We start from the raw sequence: 18202 nt of genomic DNA on the forward strand, positions 1-18202 counted from the left end.
GCATGCATTCAGTATTTAAGAGATTACAAGTGTGCACTGGCCGTGTTAATGTTCCGTACTTTGTTCGTTGCGATCGTTTTATGGCTTTCTATCGCTGCTTTCGTGAATAAGAATGATAGGGTGAGAGACAGCTGTGGCTAGCGTCGACTAGTAGTAGTGAGCAATAATGTACTACTACTCCATCATGATGGTTTTAGCACAACAAAACAATATGCATGAAATACGTAATTGTGTTTTAAACACATTTCATGAGTTTCATCATCCCAATATTTTATTTGGTCGCTTAAGCGTTTAAATAAGGGTCAGGCCCATGAATTAAAGGGTCCATTTAGGCCCCTTTTTGTTGTGGTTTTTAACAGCTGGGGTTCCTGTGACTTTCACGAATAAATCAGGGTAAAACAGGAACTGTCCATTGTGTTATTTGAAGTTTTTTATGATCTGATGCTCAGTTTTAAACTGAAACATGTTTATTGTAGTATTTGGGCCACTTTGGGCCATATTGCTTTTGTTTAGCTACAGTGAAGCAGAGTGACTTTTAAAACTACTGGCATGTTTGCTGTTGTCAAGTTTTTCTTTTTCTTAACCATATGCAAACGAGTTGTTAAATTGAAATCACTTTTTTTTTGTCTTACCTTAAGAAACAAATGGTGGACTATTTGTTAGGAATCTGAATGAAAGACTGCCTAGAAATGTAAGGATATGTTTATTTTAATTAGTCTTAGTTTACGTAAAACATGTCACATCTTGTCGTGTTTGTGACCACCGATGTCCAAATAAATTTTTTTTTTAAAAAGTATTGTTTACCAGCTAAATTTAAACCTTTTAAATTATTTAGCTGATGCTTCAGTTATTTTTAGGAGGTTGTGGAGCATTAAGTGTAGAACCACTAGACTGAGCAACAGCTTGAAGCTGAAGCTGTTAGGCTCATGAATCCCTAATCAGGATTATCACTGGAAAGAAAAACACAAACACTGTAATGCAACTTTAATTGTTGGTATGTGCTGCTGATTATCCATGCTGCTGATCTCTTGCTGCTCAGGTCTCTTGTAAATGAGTCCTCTGGGACTTTATTATTAGCATGCTTATCCATGCTGCTGATCTCATGGTGCTGATCTCATGCTGCTCAGGTCTCTTGTAAATGAGTCTCAGAGGACTCATTTACAAGAGAGACTTTATTATTAGCATGCTTATCCATGCTTCTGATCGCATGATGCTCAGGTCTCTTTTGTAAATGAGTCCGTTAGTTAGGCTCAGTGGGACTAACCTGTATAAATAAAGGTTTAATTAATGCTGATTATTTCATGCTGCTTTATTCATTCATTCGTACTCATCCACCCACAAAGACTCATGTTCATGTTGCTGTTGTTCGGTGTATTGTTTTGCACTATTAGTGACTGGCTTGTGTCTTGGATCTTTTAGCTTACCATTTGGTGTACGTCTTAGTTTATCTTAGATCCTTGTTTACTGTTTCTTTTTGCACTTTGTATTGTTGGCTGTAACTGGGACCCTGTGTACACAATTTCATTCCACCTCATGTACCACATGTGATATGAATGACAATAAAGAACCTTGATCTTGACCTTTTAGTAGAAGCAGCAATGCCTCAAATAAGAATATACTTTAACAAGTGGATTCTATAGGTTTTAATAAAAGCAATAATAACTTTGATAAATAAATAAAAAAACAGCACATGGCATAATTACGGTGTTATTCATTTAACAAACTCTAAAATGCACAAGTAGCGTGTGTGGGAAAATGTAGCTTTTAGAATTCACTTTTGTTGTAACAACATAAAGCGATGATCTCTTGTATGATCTTATCAGCTTTTTTTTATAGAATATATGTTCATTCTTCTTTACAAAGTTGCTTCAGCTCATTTTGGTTTGTAGACATTTATTTATGTTTAGACTAGGGGTGCACCGATTGCAGTTTTCTGGCCGATCACCCGATTTCTAAAAAGCCTGACCTGCCGATTCCAATTTTGACTGATACCGATTTTGTTTTATAAGCGACACTGTCAGGTGTTATAAGGTCACAATGCACCTTCAATTTTCCAATCTTATGTTATTAAAAATCATACCCTTGAACAATATCCTAGAAACAATACAAATTTGTTTTTACTGGCCATGAGGTAGTGTTTTGAAATATAAATGAAATTTAGACAGTTGTTGTTAAAACTACAAAAAATTGGTTTCTCATAAGTATTGGCCGATTTCCCAAAATTAAGGAAATCGGGGCCTGACAAATCGGCCGGCCGATTTATCAGTGCACCCCTAGTTTAGACTTTAGGCTTTCTCCTGACAAACTTAACAAGCAAGCAATCATTGTTCAATATTTCCTTAATTGTGCTGTTAGGAAAATGATTATTCATCAAGATAATTGAGGGTTATATTTCTAAAATGTAGGTCTTTTTGTAGTTTTGTTAGCAATGCCCTCTCTCACCTAGCTCTTGGGAAAGTTGGCAACTGAACTAACAACTCTTTGGAAATGCCCATATAACTAGGCCTGCACCAGTTTGATTGTCCGATGATCAAAATCAGCCAGTTTTCAGCATGGCTGGCATAAAAGGTAACTAACCAATAGCCCCAAAATCTTTTTTTAGATTTTACTTACCATAATTTGTTTTCCCCATTTATGCACCAGAGCCATTTTTCAATCTTCAAATAGGTTGTAGTTTTTAGGCAAGGAAATAAAGGTTAAAAACATCAACTAAATACAATCTGTCTTATAAAGGGTACACTGTAATTTTTGTAAGTGACTTTTTTGCATTTGTGCAAATACCTCTGTCTAATAACATGCAAACATTTGTTTGTAGAATTCCAGGGGCACAGAAAAAGCTCTATAACCTTGTGTAGGTTGGAAAGTAGTTTTTTTTTTTATTTGAAAATATTTGGTCTTTTTTTACATTTCATTTTGCAATTACCAGTACAGTTTAAAATAAACAATTAAACTAGAAAATAAAAAAGGCAATCTAAGTTGATAATAATAGTTTGTTGAAATTAATAGAATTGGTCAAAATGGAAATGGATTAAAAAAAAAAAACTTCAAAGTTTACTATCTTTCTCCTTGACATTATTACTGCTTGTATAACAATGAATGTAAATGACTGAAGATAAGTTAGTGTGAGCATCTCTTTAAAAGCAGACATTTTGGTAGTTGTGTAAAAAAATACACTTCCTTGACACAGTGTCAAGGAAGAAATATATCAACGCTGGTTCTGATAAATTTTCCGATTTTCTCAATTACTTCTGTATTCTTTTTTGGTTTTGTTTTTTACACAATTGTTTCAATCTTTTACAATTGAGACATATTTTAAAGATCTGAAAAAGTCTTTATTCTTAGTGTAGGGATAGCAAAAATTATGTTTGTGCCTAGTAATTTATGACATAAAAATGTAGAACTTGGAGGCTTTCTGATGAAATCGCTGCATCTTAGAATATTGAAATGCGCAGAGTTGGAAAGCTACAGTTTTGTTGTGTTGTAGGTTTGTTTTCATAAAGTGGTAAGAGATTAGATTTGTTTATATATATATATATATATATATATATATATATATATATATAAATGTTTGAACATTTTCAAATTGGCTGTTTCAACACTTTGTTGGATATAATTGAGCAGGTGTGTGGCATTGTCAGTGAGGGCAATACTCCATCTCTGTATTTTGGCAATGTCTTGCTTTTTGTTAGTTTAAAATGAAGTTTAAATCCATTGTATTGCCCTAACCACCCACCCATCTGTATTTCACAGATTTTCCTGCAAACCTTCAAACTTCCAATGGCTACTGACCTGCCCATGGACACATTGTTGGCTCCTAACCCTGTTCTGTCCTCTCCCCCTGATCTTACCCCGGCCTCTTTTCCTGTTCTTGATATTGATGCAGCCCAAGACCAGATTCCCACCCAGGAACCAGCACTTGCTGAAACTCCTGATAACCTAATAACTTCAGAGCAAAATGCCGCTCCAGATCTCACTCCAGTTCAACCTTCAGACCCAGGCATAACTTCAGTTCCTGCCGTAGGTTCTGAGCTACCCCCCATACCTCTGCCAGCACCCCTGCCACCAGTTGCTGCCAAAAACCCCAGCTGCAAGATCATGACTTTCCGACCCACCATGGAGGAGTTTAAAGACTTCGCCAAATATATTGTCTATATGGAGAGTCAAGGAGCTCATCGTGCCGGCCTGGCTAAAGTAAGAACACTTAGACACATTTCCTCTTTGTGCTCACATAGTCTTTACAGTTGTCTCATATCATTATAATTATATTACCGGTAGTTTTATTTTAATAGTTTTTGTTGGTTTATTTCATTCCAACCTCGTATATAACCAAGGAGATATGGACATGTAAATGCGTAAAATTCTTTTTGTTTGTGCAGGTGATTCCCCCTGAAGGCTGGAAGCCACGAAGTTCTTATGACGCCATTGAAGACATGGTGATTCCAGCTCCTATCATGCAAGTGGTGACTGGTCAGTCAGGTCTATTTACCCAATACAACATTCAGAAGAAATCTATGACTGTTGGTGAATACCGCAAACTGGCTAACAGCAAGAAGTAAGTTTATTGCTGGGTCCATGACCTTATAAAAAAAAAATAGTGGTTAATATGTCACTAATTCTTCACATTTGCAGATTCTGTCTATCATCTGTTTTGAAAAGATTGAAACTACAGAAGGCTTCTAATTCTCTTCTGTCTTCTTGGAAATGATTTGTGTTTATATGTCAGCAAACTTGAAAACTGCTAACGTTTAAGTTATTTTTCTTGGACATGTTTCAGCGTTTGTAGTGAATAATGTGAGCATGAAGGAAGTAGCTGTTTTAAGTGTAATATGTAAATTAGATTTTATTGTGTAAAGATGAATAACTTTATAAAAAAATGTTAAATGATTTAGGGAGAAAAAAAAAACTATGCTAATAAACAAAGGTTACTCTGGACTCAGGTAGTAACTGAAGTTAATACAACTAAGCCAGGTTGAGCAGTAACAGCAACAAAGAAGCGAATTCTCATTTAAGTCTCACTGGGGATGTTTTTATGTTTCCATTCAAAGGTGTGACAGATGACAACATTAAAACACAATTTATAATCTTTAAAAAATCCACTCTTGCACTGACCGTTGATTGCTTCCTCCACCACTACTTTAATTTCATAATTTTTTGAAGCATGTAAACAAACTGGTGATACTGTAAATTTTGTTGCTGAAGATTTGATCTTTAAAGGGACTATTTTGCCTTTAAGTGACCTGATTTAAAAGCTTGAAATTAATTATTATAACCAAATTTGGAATAGGTGTAGCCATGTCTTGTGATTATTTATTTATTTATTTATTTTGTTTCTGTTGCTGTAAAGTAAAAACAGTTAGCAAAAACCAGTTATTCAAGTTTCAACGCTTTTAAGAGAAATGCAAAATGTTACCAAGAACAAATTTTCCTACACTGTATATGCATTCTGTGTGAGTGCATTTTGCCTGTTACAGACCTGAAAAATAGACCTACCAGCTAAAGGTAACTGGCTAAAATTGCTAGGTTAAAAAGAGCTTGATTTAGAAGACAAATGTTTGAGTTTCTACAACTGCTAGAACTATTTGAAGGTTTTTGATTTCCATTTAAAACGTGATTCCCCGTTTCTTCTTCAGGTACTGCACACCTCGCCATAAAGACTTTGATGACCTAGAGAGGAAATACTGGAAGAACCTGACGTTTGTTTCACCCATATATGGGGCTGATGTTGGTGGCTCTATTTATGATGATGTGAGAATTATTTTTTTATGTTTTATGTTACTATTTTTAGCATACAGTACCAGTCCAGATTTTGGGATTATTAGTTATGCATTTTTTTTTTTAAAGAGTTGAAGAGAACTAGACACATATTTCATTTCAGTATCGTAGTTTACCAGTTTTAAATATTATCGTTATTTTTTAAATTCAAGGAGGTTGCTTTGTGAATTATTTAAAGCTTAGCTGTTAAAGTATCTAAAAGATTTGTTAGTTTGTGCAAACTTTACTACCATGGCGAGGGAATACTGTAACAGTGGGAGTTAAAGTGCTTGTATACACATGTATGTCTGAAACACTATATGGTTGACACCGATATGCAAAACCATTTAAAGCAACTTTCTATGTGTGTTGTTCATACAAATGCATACTTTTTCTGTCCAGGACATTCAAGAGTGGAACATTGGCCATCTCAATACGCTGTTGGATATGGTGGAACAGGAGTGTGGCATTGTCATCGAAGGTGTCAATACACCATACCTGTATTTTGGAATGTGGAAAACCACCTTTGCTTGGCACACTGAAGACATGGATCTCTACAGTATCAACTATCTACACTTTGGACAGTCCAAGTCCTGGTCAGTCATTTATTTATTCATACATGCAGATAAAGCAGCCTCCCACCTGCCACTAATAATTGGTTTTAATTCATTTTAAACCCCATGTTTAGAGTGCACTAGTCTTGGCGGTTCTGTTTCAGGTTACCTTGTAGGGACCAATTTTACAAAAAGTCATGCATTGTGGGAACCAACTGCTCTTTATGGGGACCAAAGCCAGGTCTCCATAAGGAGAAGTCTCATTGTGGGGTTAGGTTTAGGACAAAGGTGTGAATTGCGGATGGGTTAAGCATGTACTAGTAATGGTTAGGTTTAGGGTAAGGATCAGGGTTAGGCTATAGAAAAAGAATTGGAAGTCAATGCAAAGTCCCCGTAAAGTACGTTTACAAGAATGTGCCTGTGTGTGTGTGTGTGGTTTGCATAATTAAATGAGTGGACATTTCAGGATATACTGACTTATGCTTTCTTAGGTAACTTTTAATTACTAATTAAACAACTTCATGAGAGTAAAATCTTTTGTCACAAGTATGATAAAGCTCCTGAACTGTAATCAGTATTACTGAGTCATAGTTATTAATTTCTTTAGCCCTTTAACTGTAATGCAGCGGTAGGTTTGGTTCCAAATGTTTGGAAATTTTGCACTTACACAAACTGCATTATTCAGCAGCAGACTGATGTGTAGTCTTGCCTTGTGACAAAGTCAAGTCATGCTTGTTGGAATTTGAAACAATGTGGTGAATACAGCAATTCAGTTCAGTTCATTTTATTTATAACGCGCCAAGTCACAACAGAAGTCATCTCAGGGCACTGAACAAATACATTCATATACATAAAAATTTAATTAGTAACATTTGTCTAAGGAAGTGTAGTGTAGGGAAGCCAGCAGAGCATAGCAGCACCATCTAGTGATCATGGAGTGCTGAAACAGTTGCACTGTGATAGTGCAACCATTATGGATCTCCATCCATCCATTCATTATCTTTACCTGCTTCTTCCTTTTTCGGGTTACGGGGATCACTGGTGCCCAATGTCCAGTCATCATTGTGCGAGAGGTGGGGTACACGCTGGACAGGTCTCTAGTCCATCACAGAGCCACATAGAATCAAATGAGACAACCAACCATTCACTCTCACTCACACCTAGGGACAATTTAGAGTTACCAATCAGCCTAACGTGCATGTTTTTGGTCTGTGGGAGGAAACCGGAGTACCTGGAGAAAACCCATGTATGCATGGAGAGCGCATGCAAACTCCACCCAGAAAAGCCCCCAGCCAGGATTTGAACCGGGGCAACCTTCTCGCTGAGAGACCGGGTAGCTTTACCAACTGTTCCACCGTACTGCCCCATTATGGATTTCATAAACAAAATTATATTTTGACCCTGTTTGCTTTATACATCTGAAATTAAATAATAATTATTTTGTACAAATCTCAACTAATTTTGTGAAGAATTAGTGAACTGGTACATTGCATTGATACTGTGTGTGTTTAAGGCATTATAACTGAAAGTATCAGAATAAAAACTCAAGTGTTTTTATATTCTTTTTTTGGAAATTATATCTTTTTATATTTGCCTTTTTCTTTGGTTTATTGTTAGAAAACACGTTTAATTTCATTATTTTCCCTGTTTATTAAACAGGGTAATGTTTATTGCTGATATGTAACAGTGTTTCCCCTACCATTATACAAGCGGGGTGTCCCACCGCGTCAACAAAACGGAGCCCCCGCCTACCAAACCGAACTTGCCCCCCCCACCCCACACCCGGCACTGACATAGCACTAAGCTAGCGGCGCGAAATACAGACTCTAGCTAAAAAGCTAAAGGCGCCTCTTCCCTCATGCTGAACGCCCCCCGCCCCGCTCAAAAATTGTTGGTACAAGCTGCGCTCAGACATGTCTTCGTCCCCCCCATCAACAAAAATCATGGATGAGATAAGCACCCCGCCATGGCAAGTTAATTAGGAGAAACACTGTAACTAGTTGATGTAAACACTTTTGTTACTAAAATAATGCATTTATTTACTTTATAACATGTTTTTGAACTAAACATTCTCAGTTAAATGTTATTCAATTCAAAAATACTTTATTAATCCAAAAGAGGAATTATTTGATGTTGTAACTTGTTATCCTCATTTCATTAAGAGATGTTATACAAACCGGACTCCAAAAAAGTTGGGACACTAAACAAATTGTGAATAAAAACTTAATGCAATGATGTGGAGATGGCAAATGTCAATATTTTATTCGTAATATAACATAGATGACAGATCAAAAGTTTAATCTGAGTAAATGTAACATTTTAAAGGGAAAATATGTTGATTCAAAATTTCAGTGTCAACAAATCCCAAAAACGTTGGGACAAGTAGCAGTAAGTGGCTGGAAAAAGGAAATTGAGCATATAACGAACAGCTAGAAGACCAATTAACACTAATTAGGTCAATTGACAACATGCTTGGGTATAAAAAGAGCATCTCAGAGTGTCAGTGTCTCTTAGAAGCCAAGATGGTAAGAGGATCACCAATTCCACCATTGTTGCGCAGAAAGATAGTGCAGCAATACCAGAATGGTGTTATCCAGCGTAAAATAGCAAAGACTTTTAAGTTATCATCATCAACCGTGCATAACATCATCAAAAGATTCAGAGAATCCGGAACAATCACTGTGCGTAAGGGTCAAGGCTGTATAAAACTACTGGATGCTCGTGATCTCCGAGCCCTTAAACGTTACTGCACCTCAAACAGGAATGCCACTGTCAAGGAAATAACAGAATGGGCTCAGGAATACTTCCAGAAAGCATTGTCAGTGAACACAATCCACCGTGCCATCCGCCGTTGCCAGCTGAAACTCTACAGTGCAAAGGGGAAGCCATTTCTAAGCAAGCTCCACAAGCTCAGACATTTGCACTGGGCCAGGGGTTATTTAAAAGGGAGTGTGGCAAAATGGAAGACTGTTCTGTGGTCAGATGAGTCACGATTTGAAGTTCTTTATGGAACACTGGGACGCCATGTCATCCGGACCAGAGGGGACAAGGATAGCCCAAGTTATCAACGCTCCGTTCAGAAGCCTGCATCACTGATGGTATGGGGTTGCATGAGCGCTTGTGGCATGGGCAGCTTGCATGTCTAGAAAGGCACCATTACTGCACTATGTTCAGGTTCTAGAACAACATATGCTCCCATCTAGACGTCATCTCTTTCAGGGAAGACCCTGCATTTTTCAACACGATAATGCCAGACCACATTCTGCAGCAATCACAACATCATGGCTACGTAGGAGAAGGATCCGGGTACTGAATTGGCCAACCTGCAGTCCAGATCTTTCACCTATAGAGAACATTTGGCGCATCATAATGAGGAAGGTGCGACAAAGAAGGCCCAAAACGATTGAACAGTTAGAGGCCTGTATTAGACATGAATGGGAGAGCATTCCTATTTCTAAACTTGAGAAACTGGTCTCCTCTGTCCCCAGACGTCTGTTGAGGGTTGTAAGAAGAAGGGGAGATGCCACACAGTGGTAAAAATGGACTTGTCCCAACTTTTTTGGGATTTGTTGACGCCATGAAATTTGGAAACAACAGATTTTTCCCTTAAAATTATACATTCTCACAGTTTAAACTTTTGATCTGTGATTTATGTTCTATTCTGAATAAAATATTAGATGTTGGCACCTCCACATCATTGCATTCAGTTTTATTCACAATTTGTTTAGTGTCCCAACTTTTTTGGAATCCGGTTTGTAGATGCTGATGGCTGTAGGCAGGAAGGATTTCTTGTAAAGGTCCATCCCACAGTGGATCCTAAGAAACTGGCTGCAGATGCCATCTGATCCATCCACCCAGACTTGGCTGGCCTCTTGGCTATAGGACCGCCCGAATGCCGGGTAGAACTCCTCCCAGAGCGATGGCCACTCCTCCCAGCAGTCTGCCGAGCTCCTCGTCGCTGTGGACAGCCAACTGTAGGTGCCGAGGGACGATCCTGTCCTTCTGCTGTCATGAGCCATGTTTCCTGCTAGTTCCAGGATCTCAGTGGTCAGGCACTCGAGCACAGCTGGCATGTAGATGAGAATGCGTCCACAGAACATCTTTTCAACTCATTTGAGATTTGGGGCTGTAGTTGAGATATTATTTGAGCTTTTGAGATGTTGATCAGCTGCTGTTGGTTGTAGAAAACTTTATGTGACAGCAGAAAACAGTTTTATGCTTTTTCACCACAAACCCAAGATCTATTGCTGACAGTACATTTGGTTTGACTTGGCCCTTTTTCAGATTATAGGCCCTAATTTTTGTTTAAATCAAATGTGGGGAACTTAGTATTGACCAAACTATGTCTGCCTTTGCTATGATAGATGACATATTTCCCACTTTCTGGTGACCTAATAAATCATAGGCTAAAAGAACTTGCAAACAATACGATAATCCCTCGTTTATTATGGAAGTTACATTCCTAGCACCCCGCAGTAAGTGAAATTCTGCAAAGAAGCGACATTCAATTTTTTTCGTACTTCCCACACTCTTCCAATGTTCTAAACTTTTAAACTAACATCATTTTAACAACATATGTACAGTACTGCATGTGTAGCTACTAAATTTTACTTACTAGTTCTTCAGAACAGGAGCGGCACTTGTTCCGGTCCAACTCTGTTCTGATCCGACTTGGTTCCGTTTCTGCAGACGTACCCTGCAGCGATGAAGCCCACAATCAGTCTTTTAAACTCTTAAACCTACTAATTTTAACAACGTACATATGTAGCTACTAAATTTTACTTACCAACTCTGCAGAACAACAGCAGCTCGGTTTCTGTCCGACCCAAGAAATGAAAAAAGTCCCGGTGCAGCCTGCTCCTGGAAGGACACTCTGCACGTAAGGCTGCCCAGGATTTAGTCCACCACCTCTCTCCCAGTGCAGACTAGCACCGCACGATCAGAACCAGACCAAACCCTGTTGCGGTCTGTTCCCTGCAGCCCCTAGGATCCGGGTCACACTGAGTCCAGATTAACTGCAGCCCAGCTACTTTCAGTGAAGATACAACTTGAAGGATGCATTCAACTACAGAATTATTTGATACTTTCCTGCCAGTTCTGTGAGCTTATCCTTACAGCACTTCTGACTTGGCGTTGCAAAACTTTCCCTCCATTTGCAGCAAGCAGTGGTTAGAAGCAGTGTTGACTTTAGGAAGTGAACTGATGTCTTCTGGGTAACGTCGTTTTTTAGACTGGCAAAACGGTGAAGGCTTGTCATTCCCCTATCTGTTACGGAAGCTGATCCGTAATGTAGCTCATTTGCGCATACGCTAAAAGGAATACTTCCGGGTCACATGGATCGCCGTTGAATATGCTAGATGAAGGAAAATGTACTGGTATAATTCCGTTTATGAATAATAACTGTCTTAATTTACTTAGAAAAGTATGTGCTCTATCGCCGCCAATTTTCATGTTGCTAATTTACGTCACTTGTATCTCCGTTAACATCATTGACATATTTACATCATGGTTAAAATGATATGCAACTTCACCACTGAGCGGCGCTGTTTCACCATGGAAGTAATTCATTCTGTATCTTGCAGGGTTTTTCTCATTCAGCCCAGACTGGGGGTCAGGTCTAATGCGTCGCATATCATCTTAACCAATGATTTGTATTGGAAATACGAGTGGCGTAAATTAGCTACATGAAGATCGGCGGAGATAAAACACGTACTTTTCTAAGTAAATTAAGACAGTTTTTATTCATAAACAACGGCGATCTGTGTGACTCGGAAGTACACTACGGATTGTGCTTCCATAACAGATCGGGGAACGACGAGGCTTAATGAAAGAAAACTACAAACTGACGGTGCATTAATAAAAAAAAAAAAATATATATTTTTTAAAAAAATATTATGTGCAGTACTGTACGGCCACAAACCGCGATAGAGCAAGTCCGCAAAAGTCAAATTGCGAAGTAGCGAGGAACTACGGTATAGCTTGTGACGAATTAGTACGATATCAATTGGTTCCACTTTGCATTTTTCAGTTTGAAATTCTGTTGTTTTAGCTCTTTAACAAAATGAAATCTTTTGTAACTACTTCTATTACTTTGGAGTCAGACTTCTGAGTGGAGACTCTAGAGCAAATGGAAAGTTCTTTAGCTTTCTCTGAGTCCAAATACACATGCGTAGAAGTAATCGCATTCTCAACTTGTAACTTGCATCATCTGGGTGTGTTTATATACAAGTTTAAGGAATTTATTAAATAGGATTTCAGTCAGACTGTCATGCATGTGTATACCACTGTTTTTATATCATGTATGTGGTCTAATTTTTGTATGTTGCTTGAAACATTTGCCTGAGGGCTTCAATTGTTTGAGCTTGCCAAATGGGAGTATCAGCCACTTCTGTGCCCAGTGTCTTATTTGCACAGTGGCTCATTCATTTCCATCATGTCAAATGATGGAAATGAGCTGCTTGTTTACACGTTATCTCAGATCCCTCCCTTTTTTAATATTTAGCTCTTAATTTTTGATCTTGCATTCAAAAATATCAGTTTTTGTAGTTGCATTATGTTTATCAGCAAGTCTATCAAGTATATACAGTCAAAAAATGTTAGCGCATGTATTTTTTAATTGACACAGTATTGTTTTTAAGAATGTTAAACAAAACTACTCGCCACCATCTGTAAATTTCTCTTGTTTTCATACATAAACTGCATCAGACGTACTTTTACCTCAGTGTTTCTGCTACATCTACCTGGAAGTCTGTGCTTCCTAAAAAGAACTGCAGCATTTTCATTTAAATTTTTTTACTGTTTTTTTTTTATATACTTGTGTGTATGTGTTAAACCTTTTCTCTTGCTCCATGTTGTTATCCATCCGTGTGTATGTGTTAAACCTTTTCTCTTGCTCCATGTTGTTATCCATCCGTGTCACTGCAGGAAGGAGAAGGGCAGATCTAGCTGTTGTAATTGCAGAGTTGTCTTTGGGCGTGTGTCTGTTTGTTTTTAAGCCTTCCTCATCTGTCTTCTTTTACTTCACAGTATGCTTTCCACTTCATACTGCCGCCTCCACTCTCCTGTCTTCCCTGTCTCCTGTCCACCTCCTGGCGTGTTGTAGGATGCCTGTTACAATTCCTCTGTGATGTGATCTCATTAAAATCATCGATTTCATTTTCACACCTCTCGCTGAGAGTGGGTACGTTTTGCTACAGCTCACTGTCAAAGTCTAACCGTATGTGTCTGTAGTTTTAAAATGAGATTCATCAAGCTGCACAGACACACGTTTGGAAAGAAACCATTAAACTCAGCTGAAGTATTTTTAGAGGGGAGCTGGATGACATCACATCCCATTCTGTGTACCAGATCTTAGTCTGTGTCACTAAACTGGAGAACTGCTCTGGTTTGAGATATCACAATTTTTGTCTTTTGGTTCATTTTGATGTTCGACTTTTTTTTTTTTTTTTTTACCCGTGTGAGATATATATTTGTTTAAAAAGACAGCAAGTTAATGTGCTGAAAAACAAAGCATTCGCAGCTGATGATTGATTTTTAACATTAGATTTTATTTATTTACCAGTGTGTATCTTGTGATTAAAAAGGAGATGGTTAACTCTTGTTAAACATTAACAGCAATAATGAACCATTAAAGTAAACCTTACTTTATTTATGTGATAATCATCACTATCAAATTGCAGTTTAACCTGTTCAGTTATCCCTGTTTGATTAAACGGAAGGTAATTGGAATTTAACTAAATTTTATTGCTAATTTTGCCGCTATCAGTAGTTTCACAAGTTTTTGACTTTACCTGTATATATAAAAAGAGTTTATATCAGATTTTAAATCAGATGTATACACCTGTTGATCCTACAGTTTAGTTTTACATTCTTGCATTAAATTCTGTATCTATTCTGAAACTAACTAAGCTGCAATTAAGACTTTTGTCCCTGATATTGATCCGGCTCTTAAATACAGTGTGTTAGTCTGGTACTTGCATTATTTAGCATTTTATTACAGCACATATTGTTCATGTTATTCCTTGATTTGTTCTTTTTTTAATTTTGAACTATGAAAAACTATTGCCGATGATGGCAAACTTTTTTCTACAATTCAGAAAATCTTGCATCAGTTGTATAGTGTAGTACATATTGCGACCACAACAGCTCTTAAAGAGCAATGAAAACCTATTTTCTCCACCACATAATTGAGATGGCAATAAATTCAGTCAGCCATTCTGAAATATTTTTTCCTTTACTGCTGTCCCATAAAAATCTTGTCTCTAATATTTAGAGTTTCCTCTAAAGTGTGTTGCTTAGCCGTGCTTGCTTTAAAAGTTAGCTGGGTGAACCCAGAGCTCTCAGCTTCGTATTTAGATTTTAAATATTTGATAAATTGATAGTATTACTACCGCTACAGAAAATTCCTGAAATTGAAACATTGCATTTTAATGTATTTTATTTTAAAATGAAAGAATTTTAGCATTTAATCGTAACAGCTGTTGTATTGCAGATGTTCTGACAGTATTGAAAACAACAGATTTATAGCAAAGTAGCTACTCCAGTACCAGTGAACAATGTCTGTATTCTGATTTTGATTTATTATTTGCAATCAACTCTAGACATTCCTAGTTCTAACTGTAGTTTTCATCTTTATTTCTTATTATGTCTTTATATCGTCTTTGACAAAAGAAAAAACAATGAGTTCTGATGGATGCATGTACATCTTTTATTGTTGGTCTTTACAGCGGTTTACTTTCTGTGCTCTCTTTAGTTCCGTTTTTTTATTTAATTTATTTGCAGCATGACTGCTCAGTGGTTTGCACTGTTGCCTCACAGCTTGAAGGTCCTGGGTTCAATCCCCGGTTGGACCTGGGGTCTTTCTGTGTGGAGTTTGCATGTTCTTCTCGTGCTCGTGGGTTTTCTCCGGGTACTCCGGTTTCCTCTCACAGATCAAAAACACGCATGTTAGGCTGCCTTCAGGCCCAGGCCTCCCTTGCAAAAGAGATCTGTGATCTCAATGGGATTTGCCTGGTTAAATAAGGGTTAATAAAAAATAAAACTAAAAGATTTATTAGGTTTTTTTTTTTGTTTGTTTTTTCTTCTTCACTCTGACTCGCACTTTTAAGTTCTCACCAAGCCCACCCATGGCCTTTTTCACTGAAACTGAGTCATTTTTACTTTTATACTTGTGTATGACAGGGTAATTATAGGCAGTTAAACAAAACACTTTTTTTTTTAAACACACAGACACACACTTGTTTTTCTTGTCTTCTCGTCTTACAGTGCAGCAATTTGTGAAATTACTTCTATTCCCTCTGCCATTCTGCGCCCCTCAAAGTTAGTTGTCGTCATTACTACTGCTGCTACTTATAGGTGGACGTTTAGAGGATCACAGCCCTGGCTGCCAGTCATGTCCCCCCCTTGTCTTTTCTCCTACACTGTTCTTGCTCTTTCGTTTTAGTGCTAAAAGTCTTTCAGTCACTTCTGTACTTCAACACACAACAGCAGATCTGCTGTCAGATGAAGGATTAGCCTTTGAGGCTGTGAGTGGAAAATAGGGAAAGGCTGACATAAGAGAATTGAAAGACTTTTTTTTTTTTTTTTTTAAGTGTGGCCCAGCCGTGCTTTCCCGAGAAGGGGGAGAGTTTGTTATGAACCTGTCAGATAACCCTCTGTGTAGTCCAGTGGTTTTGAACTACTATTTTTTGTTGCTTGACAATTCCAAGAGGAGACAAAACGAAAGTAGAATATCTGCATATCAGTTGGATTCTTATTGCAGTCAGGACACATCATGTGGTGTTTTGCGCTTCATCCTAAAGTTTTCTTGAACTGAAATAGCCCTTTACAGCAACTATAGCTGTTTAGACATTAGTCTGAAACTTAGAAGGTCTTTCATTTCTTACTACAGGTTTTCTTCTGGATAAAATCAACACTGTTGTGATTTTGCATGTAGTTTTTTTTCCCACATTAAGGCCACACCTTACTGGTTCTTAAAAACTATCCTTCTTAAGCCACTGTGGTTGTCCTCTGTTAATCAGAGACTGAACTGGGACAGCTCAGGAGTCCATCATAGTGCACTCTGGTTGGCGAGTTTTTTCCATTACTCCTTAGTTTGGTCTAAAACTAGTCAGACCAAAATTAAAAACACACTCCTTTTTAACACAATCTCAAATATAGTTAAGTCAGGGCTTGATGTTCTTTCTGGTCGTAAGTCAGACTTGTTTCTGGTGGGTGTTGGACTCTTGTCAGGACTGCTTTGTTCTCCAGATGTTGTTTATGCTCAGGCGAAGGCAGAAAGTTTCAAGTTTTAACTCTTGTTTGGGATTGTGCCTTGATGCAGATCTTCTGTTTTGTCCCAGTAGGAATTGTTGGAGTGAAACAGGGTGAGAATTCTTACCTCTTAAGTCTAAGTCATGATCCTCAGAAAAGAGTGGATGCTGGGGTTGGGAGTGATTTGCTGCCTGAAGTGAAGATGTTTAAGTATCTTGGGTCTTGTTCATGAGTGGGAGTCGAATGGAGTGACAGGCAGACTGGGACGACATCTGCATTAACAATCTGTGGTAGGAAAGAGAGAGCCAAGCAGAAAATCCAAGCTGTTGATTTACACCTTATTTATTGAATCCAAAAAAATAAAATAAAATGTTGACGCCACAAATAGATTATAATTCAGTTGGAACTGCTGCACATGCCGTGCAACTTCTCGTGCTGTGATGACTCTTTAATTCCACCTGCCAGGAAAACGCTTCCACCTTCCATTAATTATACCTCTCCCCAGAGGGGTGTATAAGTTAAAGTCTTAATTTGTGCACGTATTGCACTTACATGCATGTTTCCATTTCTGCTGCTGGACTGACATGCATGTTGCTGCCATGGTAACAAGAGGGGAACTTGAAGACACATACTGAATGGGCTGTTTTATTTATTTTTTATTTTTTTTTATAGCTTGCCTGTAAGGGACTTTCTAACAGATGCTGTCTGACATGTTGTGCTTTGAAATTTATATACGTTTATACAGAAAACGCATGCAGTGCCAACTAGTTGCTTTCCATTAAAAATAATTGTTAAACAAGTCGGAAAATACACATTTTTCTGTAGCCTTAGGTGGAAAAATCAATATTAATTTTATTCTCAATTCAGATTTATAACCTTGATATTTTGGTCCACCTGAAAATAAACATTGAAACACCCATTACTTAACACCTTTGCACAATTTTGGGGTGACAAAGCTATGCTATGATCCTAACATATAGAGGATATCTTATCACAGCTTTTTAAATTACAGCTGAAAAACTGATTCTTAGCTTCCAATGAAAAAAACAAATGATTTATGGAAGTTTATGACGTTTGAAGAGGAGAGGTACAGTGTGAAAAGGTCATTGTGGCAGAGGATGTTTGTGTGGAGACAAAGTCAAAGTGCTTCATGGGATCTCATGTTGACAGAATGCCTGTTGGGCAGCTACAATGCGGGGTTAATAATGAAACATCATAGCCTAAAGTCAGGTTAGATTAGGAAGAAATGCAAAGTTTCTGTTGTCTCTGAAGTATAATGGGAGCTAATTGCAATTGAATGTTGTTATTTTTGATTGTTTTTGTCTTAAAGTCGCAGGCAGCCGGGTTCCTACTGTGATTTTAAATCTTGATCTGTTTTGTCTTGTTACTCTATTCAAAGGTGTAAAACACACACACATACAAATAAGGGGATGGAGGCGTGTTAAATGTGTTTTTATTTAAAATATCATCTGTAAATTTTGAGATGAAAACTTAAATGTTATTATTTATTTTTTATTAAGTTGGAGCTCATATTTTCATAATGAAAAGAAAAATGTTGATATCCTAAGTATTGATGTTATTAATCATATAATGTGTGTGTGTGTGTCTGTGTATATATATGTATATGTTTGTTTAAAACGGAAGAG

General features: G+C 37.6%; 2 protein-coding genes across 2 annotated transcripts in view; one reads left to right on the forward strand and one right to left on the reverse strand.

Moving 5' to 3' along the window:
• The window catches only part of LOC119430598 (cartilage oligomeric matrix protein), a gene marked incomplete at its 5' end in the record, with an annotated part of 568315 nt that overhangs the window by 150727 nt on the left and 399386 nt on the right, over window positions 1-18202 (reverse strand). The window lies entirely within an intron of this gene.
• kdm4b (lysine (K)-specific demethylase 4B) overlaps window positions 1-18202 on the forward strand; it is a 62889-nt gene that overhangs the window by 296 nt on the left and 44391 nt on the right. The window contains exons 2-5 of the mRNA XM_037698021.1: window positions 3751-4191; window positions 4377-4552; window positions 5631-5745; window positions 6154-6347. Coding sequence (XP_037553949.1) covers window positions 3778-4191; window positions 4377-4552; window positions 5631-5745; window positions 6154-6347 — 899 coding nt within the window. The 5' untranslated portion in view covers window positions 3751-3777. The remainder of the gene's footprint in view (window positions 1-3750; window positions 4192-4376; window positions 4553-5630; window positions 5746-6153; window positions 6348-18202) is intronic.

The sequence above is a fragment of the Nematolebias whitei genome, chromosome 3 (genome assembly GCF_014905685.2).
Source record: "Nematolebias whitei isolate Nwh7 chromosome 3, NemWhi1, whole genome shotgun sequence".
Lineage (NCBI taxonomy): Eukaryota > Metazoa > Chordata > Actinopteri > Cyprinodontiformes > Rivulidae > Nematolebias > Nematolebias whitei.